Consider the following 17,641-nt stretch of genomic DNA (forward strand, 5'->3'; position numbering starts at 1 on the left):
TCTCTTATTGTGACTCAGTGCAGCAAATAGCAATGTCCGCTTTAGGGATAATGCCAGGAGTCACTTGTAGATTTGACAGCTCTAACGCAGTTCCACCTCCAACACCACCAAAAGCAAGGGAGCAAGCAATGTCGGCTAAAGCGGACCTGATTGAATAGAGCCCCTAGTCTTTTTTTGTGTGTGTGTTTGTCCATACAGCCATTCCATGGGGTCTCTACCCGCACATTCCCTCTCCCTCCTCAGCCTGCATGCCTGATAGCTGCTCTAGGGCTTGGCCTGTGGGGGTGATGGGGCTGGTGATTCTAATACGGATGGCGCGGGGCAGCGAAGCTGAGACAGAGTGTTTCATCTGGGACTTGGAGAACAGCCATCCTCTGGAGCCTTATGGGGCCACTGGTCTGGCCAGGGCCTGGATACTGGTTATATACCCCTCCAGGGACTGGGAGCACTGGGATGGAGACTGGGAGAATGACTGGGCTTGGTGGGCCGGGACCTCCGAGGTCTCAGTGATGTTGGGGAGGTGAGGTAGGGGCAGAAGCAGCCATCTATGCTTCATATTACAGAGGAGAGACAGTAGAGACAGGAGGGTTGGAGATCTGTGTGTTGTGTTTGTAAGACAATTACTAAATTAGAGGAATGATAGTATCAATGAGTCGCGAGGACTCACGTGTGTCTTTTTCCTTACCATTACCATTCTATATTCCAACATCTACGTATGTTGGAAAACTCACATGGATAGTAGGATCTATGGAATTTTGTATGGTGACATCCCACCTTTTATACTACTGTGTCAATATGGTATAAAGGGAATCCCCAAAAATATTTTGTGCACATATAAATTATATATAAAAAAGAATAATACTTAATGCCAGAAAAAGCAATTATACTTTAAACCAGCTACATTTTATGTCTAAACAAAATAACATTTGACCAGTGGTAAAAGTACCATATTGCCACGACTTCCGCCGAAGTCGGCTCCTCTCCTTGTTCGGGCGGCGTTCGGCGGTCGACGTCACCGGTCTTCTAGCCATCGCCGCTCCACTTCTCATTGTTCCATGTGTTTTGTCTTGTTTCCCCGCACACCTGGTTTACATTCCCTAATCACACTACATATATATTCCCTCTGTTCCCCCCCATGTCTTTGTGTGGAATTGTTTTGTTACGTGTTCTGTGTGACGTGCCAGGCTGGTTTTTCCCCAGGTACCGTGTTTAACCCGAAGTATGTTTAATTGTTAAACATTTGCATCATTGTGACTGTTGTCGCTCTTTTCACTTTTGCCATTGGCTGGAGGTTTTGTTGACACAGTTGCGTCCGTCTGTTGTTGCTTCTGCCAAATAAAGTGTGCGCCTGATCACAACTCTCTGCTCTCCTGCACCTGACTTCTATACCAGTAGCGCACAACCTGAAACATATCCTCAAATTTTAGACCTAGCTGAATATTTGAGCAACGATATTGGAGATGAGCTCATCTGTGATGAAGTGCAGAAAAATCTCTGCTTGCTGCACTGACAGTAAAAATCCACTCTGAGACTGACAGACCTGTAGCTGGTCCAAAGAGCCACCATGTGTGACCGGCCACACGACCGTGTGTGATTGAGTGAGAGTATGAGCAGAGCATGAGGCAGCGCGTTTTATACAGACACACCGTGTGTGTGTGTGTGTGTGTGTGTGTGTGTGTGTGTGTGTGTGTGTGTGTGTGTGTGTGTGTGTGTGTGTGTGTGTGTGTGTGTGTGTGTAGGAGGAGGAAGCGCTGGTCGTTGAGGGGCTGTTGAATATCTACTGGGGTCTGCGGCGACCAATCAGACTGCAGATGCACGACGACAACGAGAGACTCCACTACGGAGGAGTCAACAGGTACACACACACAAATGCACTAAGCCTATGTGAGTGCCAATCAGTTATGTCAATAATTTGTGTTTGTAGGAATGAGAGATCCCAGGTTCTTCCAAAGCAGACAGAATCTAACAACAACATACTCGACAGAGCTACTGACCCTGCCTTGACCTGTAAGTACACACACACGGACAGACATTACATTTTAGTCATTTAGCAGACACTCTTATTCAGAGCGACTTACAGTTAGTTAGTGCATTCATCTTAAGATACACTATATACAAAAGTATGTGGACACCGCTTCAAATTAGTGGATTCGGCTATTTCAGCCACACCCGTTGCTGACAGGTGTATAAAATCGAGCACCAAGCTATGCAATCTCCATAGACAGACATTGGCAGTAAAATGGCCTTACTGAAGAGCTCAGTGACTTTCAACGTGGCACCGTCATAGGATGCCACCTTTCCAACAAGTCAGTTCGTGACATATCTTCCCTGCTAGAGCTGCCCCGTTCAACTGTAAGTGATGTTATTGTGAAGGAGAAACAACGGCTCAGCCACTAAGTGATAGGCCACACAAGCTCGCAGAACAGGACTGCTGAGTGCTGAAGCACGTAGTGCATAAAAATCATCTGTCCTTGCTTTCATCACTTACTACCGAGTTCCAAACTGCCTCCGGAAGCAATGTCAGCACAAGAACTGTTCGTCGGGAACTTCATGAAAGGGGTTTCCATGGCCGAGCAGCCGCACACAAGTCTAAGATCACCAAGCGCAATGCCAAGAGTCGGCTGGAGTGGTGTAAAGCTCGCCCCCATTGGACTCTGGAGCAGTGGAAACACGTTCTCTGGAGTGATGAATCACTCATCACCATCTGGCAGTCCGACGAATGAATCTGGGTTTGGCGGATGCCAGGAGAACGCTACCTGCCCAAATGCATAGTGCCAACTGTAAAGTTTGGTGAAGGAGGAATAATGGTCTGGGGCTGTTTTTCATTTTTCAGGCTCCAGTGTTCAGTGAAGGGAAATCTTAATACTACAGCATACAATTACGCTTCTAGACGCTTCTGTGCTTCCAACTTTGTGGCAACAGTTTGGAGAAGGCCCTTTCCTGTTTCAGCATGACAATGCCCCCGTGCACAAAGTGAGGTCCATACAAAAATGGTTTGTCGAGATCGGTGTGGAAGAACTTGACTGGCCTGCACAGAGCCCTGACCTCAACCCCATCGAACACCTTTGGGATGAATTGGAACACTGACTGCGAGCCAGGCCTAATTGCCCAACATCAGTCCCCGACCTTACTGATGCTCTTGTGGCTGAATGGAAGCAAGTCCCCGCAGCAATGTTCCAACATCTAGTGGAAAGCCTTCCCAGAAGAGTGGAGGCTGTTATAGCAGCAAAGGAGGACCAACTCCATATTAATGCCCATGATTTTGGAATGAGATGTTCGACTAGTAGGTGTCCACATACTTTTGGTCACATAGTGTAGCTAAGTCAGACAACCACATATCACAGTCATAAGTATGTTTGTCCTCAATAAGTAGTTATCAGCAGTCAGAGCAACAACAAATACAATAAGTCAACAGTGAGTCTTTTTTTTGAGTGGTGGGTGGGGAGGTCAGTGTGAGAAGGGGGTGTGAGGGATTATTGCTGTGGGATTATTTAAGATACTCTTTGAAGAGGTAGGGTTTCAGTTGTTTTCAGAAGATGGGCAGGGACTCTGCTGTCCTAGCTTCAGGGGGAAGCTGGTTCCACCATTGGGGTGCCCGGACAGAAAAGAGCTTGGACTGGGCTGAGCGGGAGCTGACCCCCCGCTGGGTTGGGAGGGCCAAGAGACCAGAGGTGGCAGAACAGAGTGATCGGGTTGGGGTGTAGGTTTTGAGCATAGCCTGATGGTAGGGAGGGACAGCTCCTCTTGCCGCACCATAGGCAAGTACCATGGTCTTGTAGGGGATGCGAGCTTTGACTGGAAGCCATTGGAGTGTGCGGAGGAGCGTGTGACATGGGAAAACTTTGGAAGGTTGAACACCAGGCGGGCTGCAGCATTCTGGATAAATTACAGGGGTTTGATGGCACAAGCGGGGAGCCCAGCCAATAGTGAGCTGCAGCAGTCCAGACGGGAGATGACAAGTGCCTGGATTAGGACCTACGCCGCTTACTATGTGAGGTAGGGTCGTACTCTGGGCATTAACCTGCAGGAGGGAGTCACTGCTTTGATGTTTCCAGAGAACTACAGGGTTTTATCCAGGGTCACGCCAAGATTCGTTGCACTCTGGGATGGGGACACTGTGGTGTTATCAACCGTGATGGAGAGGTCTTTGAGTGGGCAGGCCTTCCCGGGAGGAAAAGCAACTCCATCTGGTCGAGGTTAAGCTTGAGGTGGTGGGCTGACATCCAGACAGTCAACACACACACACACACACGTGTAATCCTGCTCTATCAATCCTGTCACCTGTCGTATTACTCTATAATTAAATCTTCAGTATACCCACCTGCTACAGCACATGTGCAGACAAACACAGAGACACCTGAGCAGGGATTACAGCTTTAGATATGCTGCCATGTGCACTTCCAGCTGGGAGGGGATACCCACTTGAAAAAAATAGCATTGATTAGGAAACTGTTATAAATACATAAATACGTACATATATCATATTTTTTCCACAATAAATATTTGAGCTTTGGATTGTATTCAGACTCCATTACTTTTTCCACATTTTACATTTTCCACGTTACCTTATTCTAAAATTGATTAAATTGTTTTTTCCCCACATCAATCTACACACAATACCCTGTAATGACAAATCAAAAACTGCTTTTTAGAATATATCACATTTACTTAAGTATTCAGACTCTTTACTTAGTACTTTGTTGAAGCACCTGTAGCAGCGATTACAGCCTTGAGTCTTCTTGGGTATGAGGCTACAAGCTTGGCACACCTGATTTGGGGAGTTTCTCCCATTCTTCTCTGCAGATCCTCTCAAGATCTGTCAGGTTGGATGGGGAGCGTTGCTGCACAACTATTTTCAGGTCTCTCCAGAGATGTTTGATCGTGTTCAAGTCCGGGCTCTGGCTGGGCCACTCAAGGACATTCAGAGACTTGTCCCGAAGCCACTCCTGCATTGTTTTGGCTGTGTGCTTAGGGTCGTTGTCTTGTTGGAAGGTGAACCTTCACCTTAGTCTGAGGTCATGAGAGCTCTGGAGCAGCTTTTCATCAAGTATCTCTCTGTACTTTGCTCTGTTCATCTTTCCCTCGATCCTGACTAGTCTCCCAGTCCTTACCCCTGAACCATATCCCACCACAATGCTTCACCGTAGGGATGGTGCCAGGTTTTCTCCAGACGTGACGCATTCAGGCAAAAGAGTTTAATCTTGGTTTCATCAGACCAGCGAATCTTGTTTCTCATGGTCTGAGAGTCTATAGGTGCCTTTTGGCAAACTCCAAGCGTGCTGGCATGTGCCTTTTACTGAGGAGTGGCTTCCGTCTGGCCACTCTACCATAAAGGCCTGATTGTGGTGTGCGGCACAGATGGTTGTCCTTCTGGAAGTTTCTCCCATCTCCACAGAGGAACTCTGGAGCTCTGTCAGAGTGACCATTGGATTCTTGGTCACCTCCCTGACCAAGGCCCTTCTCCTCCAATTGCTCAGTTTGGCCAGGCGGCCAGCTCTAGGAAGAGTCTTGGTGGTTCCAAACTTCTTCCATTTAAGAGCGATGGAGGCCACTGTGTTCTTGGGGACCTGCAGAAATGTTTTGTTACCCTTCCCCAGATCTGTACTTCAACACAATCCTGTCCCAGAGCTCTACGTACAAGTCCTTTAGCCTCATGGCTTGGGTTTTGCTCTGACATGTGCTGTCAACTGTGGGACCTTATACTGTATAGACAGGTGTGTGCTCTCATCTCAAGGATGATCAATGTAAAGAGGATACACCAGAGCTCAATTTTGAGTCTCATAAGCAAAGGGTCTGAATACTTATGTAAATACGGTATTTCTGTTATTTTTTAAAAAATAAATTTGCTAACATTTCTAAAAACCTGTTTTGCTTTGTCATTATGGGGTATTGTGTGTAGATTGCTGAGGAAAAACATTTATTTAATCAATTTTAGAATAAGGCTGTAACATAACAAAATGTGGAAAAGGTCAAGGGGTCTGAATACTTTCCGAAGGTCCTGTACATATCTATAAATAAAATAAAAGTATTACGGCCTGTACAGACACTGTATAAACATTACTTTTGAGTTGGAGTATGAGGGGGAGGAGGATGATGAAGGTAAGGAGGAGGAGCAGAAGGAAGTGGAAGCTCTAATTCTTTGTTCTCTCCCTCAGGTAGTCTAGAGGAGGACGATGAGGAGGTCCCCCAGCTGCTGCGGACCAGGAGTGATGCCTCCTTCATGGGGGTCACCAGAAGGTCAAAGACACACGCACACTCTGACCTGCAGCACTTACGCTCACACAGATTCTCCATCAATGGACACTTCTATAACCACAAGGTAACACATGCATATGTACACACACATAGCTGTGCTTACTTGTAACGCGTGTCGTGTGTGGAGGACCAAGACGCAACAGGGAAGTATATACTCATCTTCTTTTTTAATATTGAAGAAGGAGAAACAAATGAAACACGTATACAATTAACGGAAACGACACTAACAGTTCTGTAAGGTGATAAGCACAAAACAGAATACAACTACCCACAATCCACAATACAAACAAACCCCTAATTATAGGACCTTCAAACAGAAGCAACGAGGAGCCGCTGCTTCCAATTGAAGGTCAAGAACAAAACTGCACATAGAAACAGAGTGACTAGAATAAACATAGAAAATGCCCTAACATAGAACATATACCAAAACTCTAGATCACTCTAATCAAACACCCCTTGTCTATACACATAGACTAACAATCCCCAAAACATATAAACAAAATACCCCCTGCCACGTCCTGACCATACTAAACACTAACAAATAACACCTTTACAGGTCAGAACGTGACATTACTGGTGACTCCAAAGTTGTATATGCCCTTTTTCAGAAAATATCTGGAAACCTACCTCTTCAAAAAGTATCTTGATTAATCACACCAACACTCGCACTTGTCTTTTCGTACTAGCACTGACTTGGCTGATATCTGCTTTATTTATGCTTTTTTTTACTTACTATGACTGTGATATGTGGAGGTCTCACCTAGTTGCCTTTAAATGAATGCACTAACTGTAAGTCTCTCTGGATAGCAGAGTCTGCTAAATTACTGAAATGTAAATGTAAATTATATTGTTCCTCAAAGATCAGTTTTGGGTGCACTGCCCTTTCACTGTATATATTTGCTATGTATGTGTGTGTGTTTGTGTGTGCGTGTGTACGCTCGTGCATGTGTTCTCTCCAGACATCAGTATTTACTCCAGCGTTCGGGTCGGTCACTAACGTCCGAGTCAACAGCTCCATGACAACACTACAGGTCCTCAACCTGCTGCTACAAAAGTTCAGAGTGAGTTATACACACATGTTTTTACACACACTCACACAATACACACACACTAGTTTCTCAGATGTGATTGTCATGTTTCTGACTGTCTGTGTCTCCAGGTTGAAAATAAAGCAGATGAGTTTGTTCTCTACATGGTCCACGAGTCTGGTGGTAAGTGACCACATCTTGTTCTTTTGTGCCATGTGTGTGTTTATGCGTGGGTATGTATGGAAAAGTATATTTATGTGTATGTGTACGGGTGTGTGTGTGTTGCAGAGAGAACCCCATTGAAGGACAGTGAGTATCCTCTGGTGTACCGTGTGCTTCATGGACCCTGTGAGAAGATCTCCAAGATCTTTATTATGGAGACAGATCTAGGGGAGGAGGTCACACATGACGTGAGCCTGCATTCTCTATCTCTTTCTCTCTCTCTTTCATACTGTATGTGTATTCTAAGAGGTTGGACCTCCATGTTGTGGTGGCCCTCCAAATACAGACCCATAGTAATATCCCAGTGACATAATCAGTGGTATTTGATCTAATGGAATGCTGATGATAGACTTCCCTGTTAGGACTGTATTAACAATTGGGGCAGTAGCTGTTTAATTGCAGACTGTTATTGCAGCTGCTATAGTATTGTTGACAGTGAATATATCCTTCTGTTCAGCATAATGTTAGGCTCAAAGGAAAATACTTTTATTGTTGTTTTTCCAATACAGCTGGGTCATGATAGTTATGTGGCTGCATTGTATTTATGTTCAGCTTAATGGGACTCTGGTGCACTGTGTGGACTTGCAAATAAACATGTAGTAGCTCTTTCCTGCAGTTAAATGCCCTAGTGGCCTCATAGGTGGAATGTTATTCATATTTTTCAGAATTTGATAATTAATCAACATTATTTCAAAAACCAGAAACTCTGTTGTTATTATTTCAGAAACTCCGGTGTTTCTATGTCAAGCGGTTTTGTTATATTTCAGTCTTCTGTGATGTAAACTCAGCAAAAAAAGAAACGTCCACTCACTGTCAACTGCATTTATTTTCAGCAAACTTAACATGTGTAAATATTTGTATGAACATAACAATATTCATCAACTGAGACATAAACTGAACAAGTTCCACAGACATGTGACTAACGGAAATGGAATAATGTGTCCCTGAACAAAGGGGGGGTCAAAAGTAACAGTCAGTATCTGGTGTGGTCACCAGCTGCATTAAGTACTGCAGTGCGTCTCCTCCTCATGGACTGCACCGGATTTGCCAGCTCTTGCTGTGAGATGTTACCCCACTCTTCCACCAAGGCACCTGCAAGTTCCCTGACATTTGTGGGGGGGAATGGCCTTAGCCCTCACCCTCCGATCCAAAAGGTCCCAGATGTGCTCAATGAGATTGAGATCCGGGCTCTTCGCCGGCCATGGCAGAACACTGACATTCCTGTCTTGCAGGAAATCACGCACAGAACGAGCAGTATGGCTGGTGGCATCGTCATGCTTGGGGGTCATGTCAGGATGAGCCTGCAGGAAGGGTACAACATGAAGGAGGAGGATGTCTTCCCTGTAACGCACAGCTTTGAGATTGCCTGCAATTACAACAAGCTCAGTCCGATGATGCTGTGACACACTGCCCCAGACCATGACGGACCCTCCACCTCCAATCGATCCCGCTCCAGAGTACAGGCATCGGTGTAACGCTCATTCCTTCGACGATAAACGTGAATCCAATCATCACCCCTGGTGAGACAAAACCGTGACTCGTCAGATAAGAGCACTTTTTGCCAGTTCTGTCTGGTCCAGCGACGGTGGGTTTGTGACCATAGGCGACGTTGTTGCCAGTGATGTCTGGTGAGGACCTGCCTTACAACAAGCCCTCAGTCCAGCCTCTCTCAGCCTATTGCGGACAGTCAGAGCACTGATGGAGGGATTGTGCATTCCTGGTGTAACTTGGGCAGTTGTTGCCATCCTGTATCTGTCCCGCAGGTCTGATGTTCGGATGTACCGATCCTGTGCAGGTGTTGTTACATGTGGTCTGCTACTGCGAGGATGATCAGCTGTCCGTCCCGTCTCCCAGAAGTGCTGTTTTTTTTACGAATTATCTTTGAAAGACAGGGTGCTGAAAAAGGGACGTGTCTTATTTTGCTGAGTTTATATACAGTGTAATTTTGGGATGCAAACTCAAAATGAAATACATTTGAACTCTATATCTGACATGGTAGAGGTGTCTTCCTTTTTTTATCCCATAACTATGTGTGTGAGGTATATACTTTTGTTTCAAAGTAGATTTGTTTAAGACTACCAAGGAACACTGTGTGACCACTGCAGTAAAACTTTCAAGTGAAACATTTCAGTCACATATTCTTGACAGAACATTTGTACTTTGATAAATGTTTATTTGCAAGTACATAGTGTGCAAGAGTCCAACCATTCTACTCTCGTTTTGGCTTCTTCTACTCACGTGTAATAAAATGATAGGCCTACTTCATGTTATGAGAAAATATTGCAGGTGTTATATGACAATACTTCTGTTTCTCCTCAGGTGGCGCAGTACATTAATTTTGAGATGCCAGTCCTGGATAGCTTTGTAGAGAAACTGAAAGAGGAAGAGGAGAGAGAGATTTCTAAACTGACCAGAAAGTAAGTATGTCACTCTTTACAACACACAAGTTTACTTAATTAAGGGGTTTGGGTGGTTTTTACATGTTTTACGTGTTTTTAGTGTTCTTGAGCAACATTTCCTCTCGCAAAACAATTCTGAACTGTGCAAAAAGTACTGTACATCACAATTTCTGTTGTAACTTTCATTCAAAGGAAGTAAACATTGCAGAACGTGACGCAATGGCTAGCTGCAGTATTCAGAACTTGCCTTGGATAATGTGCTGTGCCATTGATACAGTTAGTTTGGTGACAGGAAGATGTCTTGTAAGAGTTGAATGTTCATCTTGTCATTATTGTACTGCTGTATATTGTTTCTATGGTCTGTCCATGGTTTGTCTTTTAGTGTGTTATTAGTGTGTTATTTCTGTAAACATTGTGCTGAATAGAATGACTTTTACCCACCAACAAAATGTTATGTCGTACTGAACAATATTACTCTGTGTTGACAGGATACCTTAAGGAGGATATAAACTGCAGCACACACGCACGCACACACGCACGCACGCACGCACACACACAGACACACACACACACCTCTGTGGTTCAGTTGTTAAGGCATGGCACTTGCAATGCAGGGTTGTGGGTTTGTTTCCCGAGGGAGACCAGTATGAAAAATGTCTGCACTCACTACTGTAGGTGGCTTTGGATAAGAGAGTCTGCTAAATGACTAAAATGCTTATGTAATTCTGTCTGTAGCTTCAATCAATCAAATTTATTTATAAAGCCAATCAATACAATTTATTTATAAAGCCTTTTTTACATCAGCAGATGTCACAAAGTGCGTATACAGAAACCCAGCATAAAACCCCAAAGAGCAAGCTAGGAAAAACTCCCTTGAAAGGTTGGAACATAGGAAGAAACCTAGAGAGGAACCAGGCTCTGAGGGGTGGCCAGTCGTCTTCTGACTGTGCCGGTGGAGATTATAAGAGTACATAGCCATTAAGGCTAGATCGTTCTTCAAGACACTTCTGCGAGCAGTTCTTTCTAATCGACCTGGCCCGGGTATCCTGGAAGGATACTGACCTCATCCCGTCAGTAGAGGATGCCTGGTTTGTCTTTAAAAGTGCTTTCCTCACCAATTTAAATAAGCATGCCTCTTTCAAAAAAATGTAGAACTAAGAACACTCCAGACTTGAATGCCCTTGACCAGCACAAAAACACCCTGTGCGTACTGCACTAGCATCAAATAGTCCCCGCGATATGCAACTTTTCAGGAAAGTCAGGAACCAATCCACACAGTCAGTTAAGAAAGCAAAGGCTAGCTTTTTTAAACAGAAATTTGCATCCTGCAGCACTAATTCCATTAAAGTTTTGGGGACACTGTAAAGTCCAGCTGCCCACTGCACTGAGACTAGGAAACACTGTCACCACTGATAAATCCACGATATTTCAATAAGCATTTCTCTACGGCTGGCCATGCTTGGCACCTGGCTATCCCAACCCCGGCCAACAGCTCTGCACCCCCCGCAGCAACTGGCCCAAGCCCCTCCGGCTTCTCCTTCACCCAAATCCAGACAGCTGATGTTCTGAAAGAGCTGCAAAATCTGGATCCCTACAAATCAGCTGGGCAAGACAATCTGGACCCTCTCTTCCTAAAATTATCCGCTGCCATTGTTGCAACCCCTATTACTAGTCTGTTCACCTCTCTTTCGTATCGTCTGAGATTCCTAAAGATTGGAAAGCGGCCGCGGTCATCCCCCTCTTCAAAGGGGGAGACACTCTAGACCCAAACTGTTACAGACCTAGATCCATCCTGCCCTGCCTTTCTAAAGTCTTCGAAAGCCAAGTGAACAAACAGGTCACCGACCATTTTGAATCCCACCGTACCTTCTCCGGTATACAATCTGGTTTCCAAGCTGGTCATGGGTGCACCTCAGCCACGCTCAAGGTCCTAAACGATATCATAACCGCCATCGATAAAAGACAGTACTGTGCAGCCGTCTTCATCGAACTGGCCAAGCCTTTCGACTCTGTCAATCACCGTATTCTTATCGGCAAACTCAACAGCCTTGGTTTCTCTAATGACTGCCTCGCCTGATTCACTAACTACTTCTCAGATAGAGTTCAGTGTGTCAAATCGGAGGGCCTGTTGTCCGGACCTCTGGCAGTCTCTATGGGGGTGCCACAGGGTTCAATTCTCGGGCCGACTCTTTTCTCTGTATATATCAATGATGTCGCTCTTGCTGCTGGTGATTCTATGATCCACCTCTACGCAGACGACACCATTCTGTATACATCTGGACCTTCTTTGGGCACTGTGTTAACAAACCTCCAAACAAGCTTCAACACCACACAACACTCCTTCCGTGGCCTCCAACTGCTCTTAAATGCAGTTGGAAAAACGAAATGCATGCTTTTCAACCGATCACTGCCCGCACCTGCCCGCCCGACTAGCATGACTACTCTGGACGGTTCTGACTAAGAATATGTGGACAACTATAAATACCTAGGTGACTGGCTAGACTGTAAGCTCTCCTTCCAGTCTCACATTAAGCATCTCCAATCCAAAGTTAAATCTAGAATTGGCTTCCTATTTCGCAACACAGCTTCCTTCACTCATGCTGCCAAACTTACTCTCATAAAACTGACTATCCTCCCGATCCTTGACTTCGGCGATGTCATTTACTAATTAGCCTCCAACACTGTACTCAGCAAATTGGATGCAGTCTATCACAGTGCCAGCCGTTTTGTCACCAAAGCCCCATATACTACCCACCACTGCGACATGTATGCTCTCGTTGGCTGGTCCTCGCTTCATATTCGTCGCCAAACCCATTGGCTCCAGGTCATCTATAAGTCTTTGCTAGGTATAGCTCCGCCTTATCTCAGCTCAATGGTCACCATAGCAACACCTACCCATAGCACGCACTCCAGCAGGTATATTTCACTGGTCATCCCCAAAGCCAACACCTCTTTGGCCACCTTTCCTTCCAGTTCTCTGCTGCCAATGACCGGAAAAAATTGCAAAAATCACTGAAGTTGGAGACTTATATCTCCCTCTTTGTCAGTGGGCAACTAACTTTAAGCGTCAGCTGTCAGAGAAGTTTACGAATCGCTGCAGCTGTACACAGCCCATCTGTAAATAGCCCATCCATAAATAGCCCATCCAACCAACTACCTACCTCATCCCCATATTTGTTTTTGTTTTTCTGTTCTTTTGCATACAAGTATTTCTACTTTCACATCCTCATCTGCACATATATCACTCCAGTAAATTGCTAAATTGTAATTACTATTTATTGCCTTACTTCCTTACTTAATTTGCGCACACTGTATACAGATTGTTGTATGGTGTTATTGACTGTACGTTTGTTTATCCCATGTGTAACTCTGTGTTGTTGTTTTTGTCGCACTGCTTTGATTTATCTTGGCCAGGTCGCAGTTGTAAATGAGAACTTGTTCTCAACTGGCATACCTGGTTAAATAAAGGTGAAATAAATAAATAAATAAATAAATAAATAAATACAATTTTTAAAAGATGTTCAAACATTCATAGATGACGAACATGGTCAACTGATTATCAGAGTGGTTGTAGAGGATGCAACAGGTCAGCACCTCAGGAGTAAATGTCAGCTGGCTTTTCATAGCCGAGCATTCAGGGGTTCAGACAGCAGGTGCGGTAAAGAGAGAGAGAGGGAGAGAGTCAGGCCATCAGACTGCTGAACAGCCATCCTGTAGTTAGTGAGAGTAGTAAGTAGTATGAGACAAAGATAGACTCACTTACACAAAACACACACAGACACCTTATACACATGCAGTCTCCGTAGACACACACGCATACGCCCATACACAAACACACACAGCCAACGCTGCTGTCCCATGTATGAGACTTTATTCTAATATATTTCACTATTGTACATAATTGCATTTTTGTTTGTTTATACACACTGCATATTTATTATTATTCTAATTATTATTAAAAACATTTATTGAACCTTTATTTAACTAGGCAAGTCAGTTAAGAACAAATTCTTATTTACAATGGCGGCCTACACCGACCAAATCCAGATGACGCTGGGCCAATTGTATCTGTCGCCCTATGGGACTCCCAATCACGGCCGGCTGTGATACAGCCTGGAATTGAACCAGGGTGTCTGTAGTGACGCCTCGAGCACTGAGATGCAGTGCCTTTGACCGCGGCGCCACTCAGGGGCCGATATTTATATACTGGATTCTTATTTATATACTGGATTATATACCGGATACTTATTAATATACTGTATTCTTCACATAGCTCATTCTAATATATCTACCACTGTACATAATTGCATTTTTGTTACACTGTTTATACACACCGTGTATTTATATACTGGATTCTTGACATAGCTCACTGTAATATTTATACTGCTGTACATATCAATCTTAGTAGGTATTTTTGGTGTATATTTGCATAGATTGCATTTTGGAAAACTGGTACAGTGTTGGGTTTTCAACTGGATTTGTCCTGACATTCGTTATTTCTTGATTCTAGTTTTTGATTATTATTTGTGTACTTTTTTACTGAACTGTAACACAGGAGCTAGTAACACATGCATTTCGCTGCACCCACTATAACATCTGCTAAACTCTGTACACAACCAATAAGCTTTTATTTGTAGATGCCTTTAGCAGAATATACAGTGAGGGAAAAAGTATTTGATCCCCTGCTGATTTTGTACGTTTGCCCACTGACAAAGAAATGATCAGTCTATAATTTTAATGGTAGGTTTATTTGAACAGTGAGAGACAGAATAACAACAAAATAATACAGAAAAATGCATGTCAAAAATGTTATAAATTGATTTGCATTTTAATGAGGGAAATGAGTATTTGACCCCCTCTCAATCAGAAAGATTTCTGGCTCCCAGGTGTCTTTTATACAGGTAACAAGCTGAGATTAGGAGCACACTCTTAAAGGGAGTGCTCCTAATCTCAGTTTGTTACCTGTATAAAATACACCTGTCCACAGAAGCAATCAATCAATCAGATTCCAAACTTTCCACCATGGCCAAGACTAAAGAGCTCTCCAAGGATGTCAGGGACAAGATTGTAGACCTACACAAGGCTGGAATGGGCTACAAGACCATCGCCAAGCAGCTTGGTGAGAAGGTGACAACAGTTGGTGCGATTATTCGCAAATGGAAGAAACACAAAAGAACTGTCAATCACCCTCGGCCTGGGGCTCCATGCAAGATCTCACCTCGTGGAGTTGCAATGATCATGAGAACGGTGAGGAATCAGCCCAGAACTACACGGGAGGATCTTGTCAATGATCTCAAGGTAGCTGGGACCGTAGTCACCAAGAAAACAATTGGTAACACACTACGCCATGAAGGACTGAAATCCTGCAGCGCCCGCAAGGTCCCCCTGCTCAAGAAAGCACATATACATGCCCGTCTGAAGTTTGCCAATGAACATCTGAATGATTCAGAGGACTACTGGGTGAAAGTGTTGCGGTCAGATGAGACCAAAATGGAGCTCTTTTGCATCAACTCAACTCGCCATGTTTGGAGGAGGAGGAATACTGCCTATGACCCCAAGAACACCATCCCCACCGTCAAACATGGAGGTGGAAACATTATGCTTTGGGGGTGTTTTTCTGCTAAGGGTACAGGACAACTTCACCGCATCAAAGGGACGATGGTCGGGGCCATGTACCATCAAATCTTGGGTGAGAACCTCCTTCCCTCAGCCAGGGCATTGAAAATGGGTCGTGGATGGGTATTCCAGCATGACAATGACCCAAAACACACGGCCAAGGCAACAAAGGAGTGGCTCAAGAAGAAGCACATTAAGTTCCTGGAGTGGCCTAGCCAGTCTCCAGACCTTAATCCCATAGAAAATCTGTGGAGGGAGCTGAAGGTTCGAGTTGCCAAACGTCAGCCTCGAAACCTTAATGACTTGGAGAAGATCTGCAAAGAGTGGGACAAAATCCCTCCTGAGATGTGTGCAAACCTGGTGGCCAACTACAAGAAGCGTCTGAGCTCTGTGATTGCCAACAAGGGTTTTGCCACCAAGTACTAAGTCATGTTTTGCAGAGGGGTCAAATACTTATTTCCCTCATTAAAATGCAAATCATTTTATAAAATTTTTGACATGCGTTTTTCTGAATTTTTTTGTTGTTTTTCTGTCTCTCACTCTCTCAATATACCTACCATTAAAATTATAGACTGATCATTTCTTTGTCAGTGGGCAAACATACAAAATCAGCAGGGGATCAAATACTTTTTTCCCTCACTGTAAACAGGAAATCAGTTTTTGTCAAAGTGTAATAAGGCCACTACCATTCACCACCATACCGTGTGTGTGTGTCCATAGGTACAGCGCACTGAAGTCCATGATTCTACAGCAGCTGGAGGGCATCACTGACACTACTGACCGAGTCTGAGTGTGTGTGTGAGCGTGCGTGTTCACAGGACCATTACACTGTTACAGTGAGAGGAAGTCAAGCGGAGTGTTTGAGCACTGAGACCTTTCTTCATGTAGTACTACAGTTGAACTATAGCTTATATAGCTTTTTCTAGTAATGAAAACTACAGACATGTTGAAAGCTTTCTACAGTAGTGAATGTAATTTAAACAGCAATAAGAATGCAATACTGCCATATCTTGCATTAATGTTTGTCACTTCGCAAATGAACTGTATTCATAGAATTTGCAACTTTTCTGCTACTGTATTGTCTATGATTGAGTACTTTCCATTGATCTTGCTGTTTACTATCTTTGGTAAAATACTGATTCCTGTGTGTCTTAGAGGTCAAGGTCTTCTAAAACTGAGCATTCCTCGAAAGGCAACATTTCTGTCAAGGCCAGTTTCTAATTTAGCCACTCTGTAACAGATTATAAGAGAGCTACAGGGCGTGCAGGCTTTTTTTTACAGCTACACACATCTCCAGCACCAGAGTTGGAAACCCTGACCTAAACTTGTGTTCTCATAACTGTGCTACAGGTTTCTTCAGGGTTAGCAGACTTGATCAGCCCATACTGTATTTTACCACACAGATAAAACACACACAAACACACAAACACACCTCATTGTTCTCCCACAGAAAGGGGTAGAGTTGTTTCCAGGGTTGTATGTCTCTCTCATCAAAGAGGTTAGAGGTTTTGTTCCATTCTGTTCTAATAAATACTGTAACTCTAATAGGACTTGGACTCCTGCCAACCACTGTGTGTGTGTGTGTGTGTGTGTGTGTGTGTTAGAGAGAAAGTATTGACTAGCCCATCGGGGTTATACAGCAGGGGAGTGGGGATACTAGATATTACCACAAACACAAAGCATTTCACTGTATGTGAAAAAGACAGGAGAGTTTAAGTTTGCAATTATATACAGTTTTAAAAATATGACAGTTTGGATTCCCTTTTCACTGTTTCATCACACAATGGAGACACGAAAAAAACAGATAATTAAAAAGTGTTGTCATATTTAGCAGCGGCAGCTCAAGGAAGCTGCAGGGTTTACTCTAGTGTAGATGACCAGCACCCTTGTTCAACCATCCTTATCTTGCGAGATCACATTCTGTTTCAGATTTCACACTGCCCCCCTGTTATAGTGGATCTGGTGAAAAAGCACTTCACTGAAAATTACAGTAATGTATTATTATGCTACATATTGTTATTATACTATTTTTCTGCATTTAGTATTAAACAGTAGTGTGGTCTGGTGCCAAATTAACGTTGTATTTGAAGAATATAATAGAATATAGTAAATAGAAGTATC

The 17,641-nt window shown here is 43.9% G+C and overlaps 1 protein-coding gene across 4 annotated transcripts in view; it reads left to right on the forward strand.

The window, feature by feature from the left end:
* rassf4a (Ras association domain family member 4a) overlaps nt 1-17,071 on the forward strand; it is a 90,067-nt gene extending 72,996 nt beyond the window's left edge. For 3 of the 4 annotated variants that reach the window (XM_029753349.1, XM_029753351.1, XM_029753353.1), the window contains 7 exons: nt 1,740-2,007; nt 6,156-6,319; nt 7,215-7,316; nt 7,415-7,466; nt 7,572-7,693; nt 9,825-9,922; nt 16,241-17,071. In XM_029753349.1, coding sequence (XP_029609209.1) covers nt 1,740-2,007; nt 6,156-6,319; nt 7,215-7,316; nt 7,415-7,466; nt 7,572-7,693; nt 9,825-9,922; nt 16,241-16,310 — 876 coding nt within the window. In that variant the 3' untranslated portion in view covers nt 16,311-17,071. The remainder of the gene's footprint in view (nt 1-1,739; nt 2,008-6,155; nt 6,320-7,214; nt 7,317-7,414; nt 7,467-7,571; nt 7,694-9,824; nt 9,923-16,240) is intronic. The other variant, XM_029753352.1, reaches the window with a different exon arrangement.
* The last annotated feature ends 570 nt before the right edge of the window (nt 17,072-17,641 follow it).

Source organism: Salmo trutta, chromosome 5 (assembly GCF_901001165.1).
Source record: "Salmo trutta chromosome 5, fSalTru1.1, whole genome shotgun sequence".
In the NCBI taxonomy this organism is placed as follows: Eukaryota; Metazoa; Chordata; class Actinopteri; order Salmoniformes; family Salmonidae; genus Salmo; species Salmo trutta.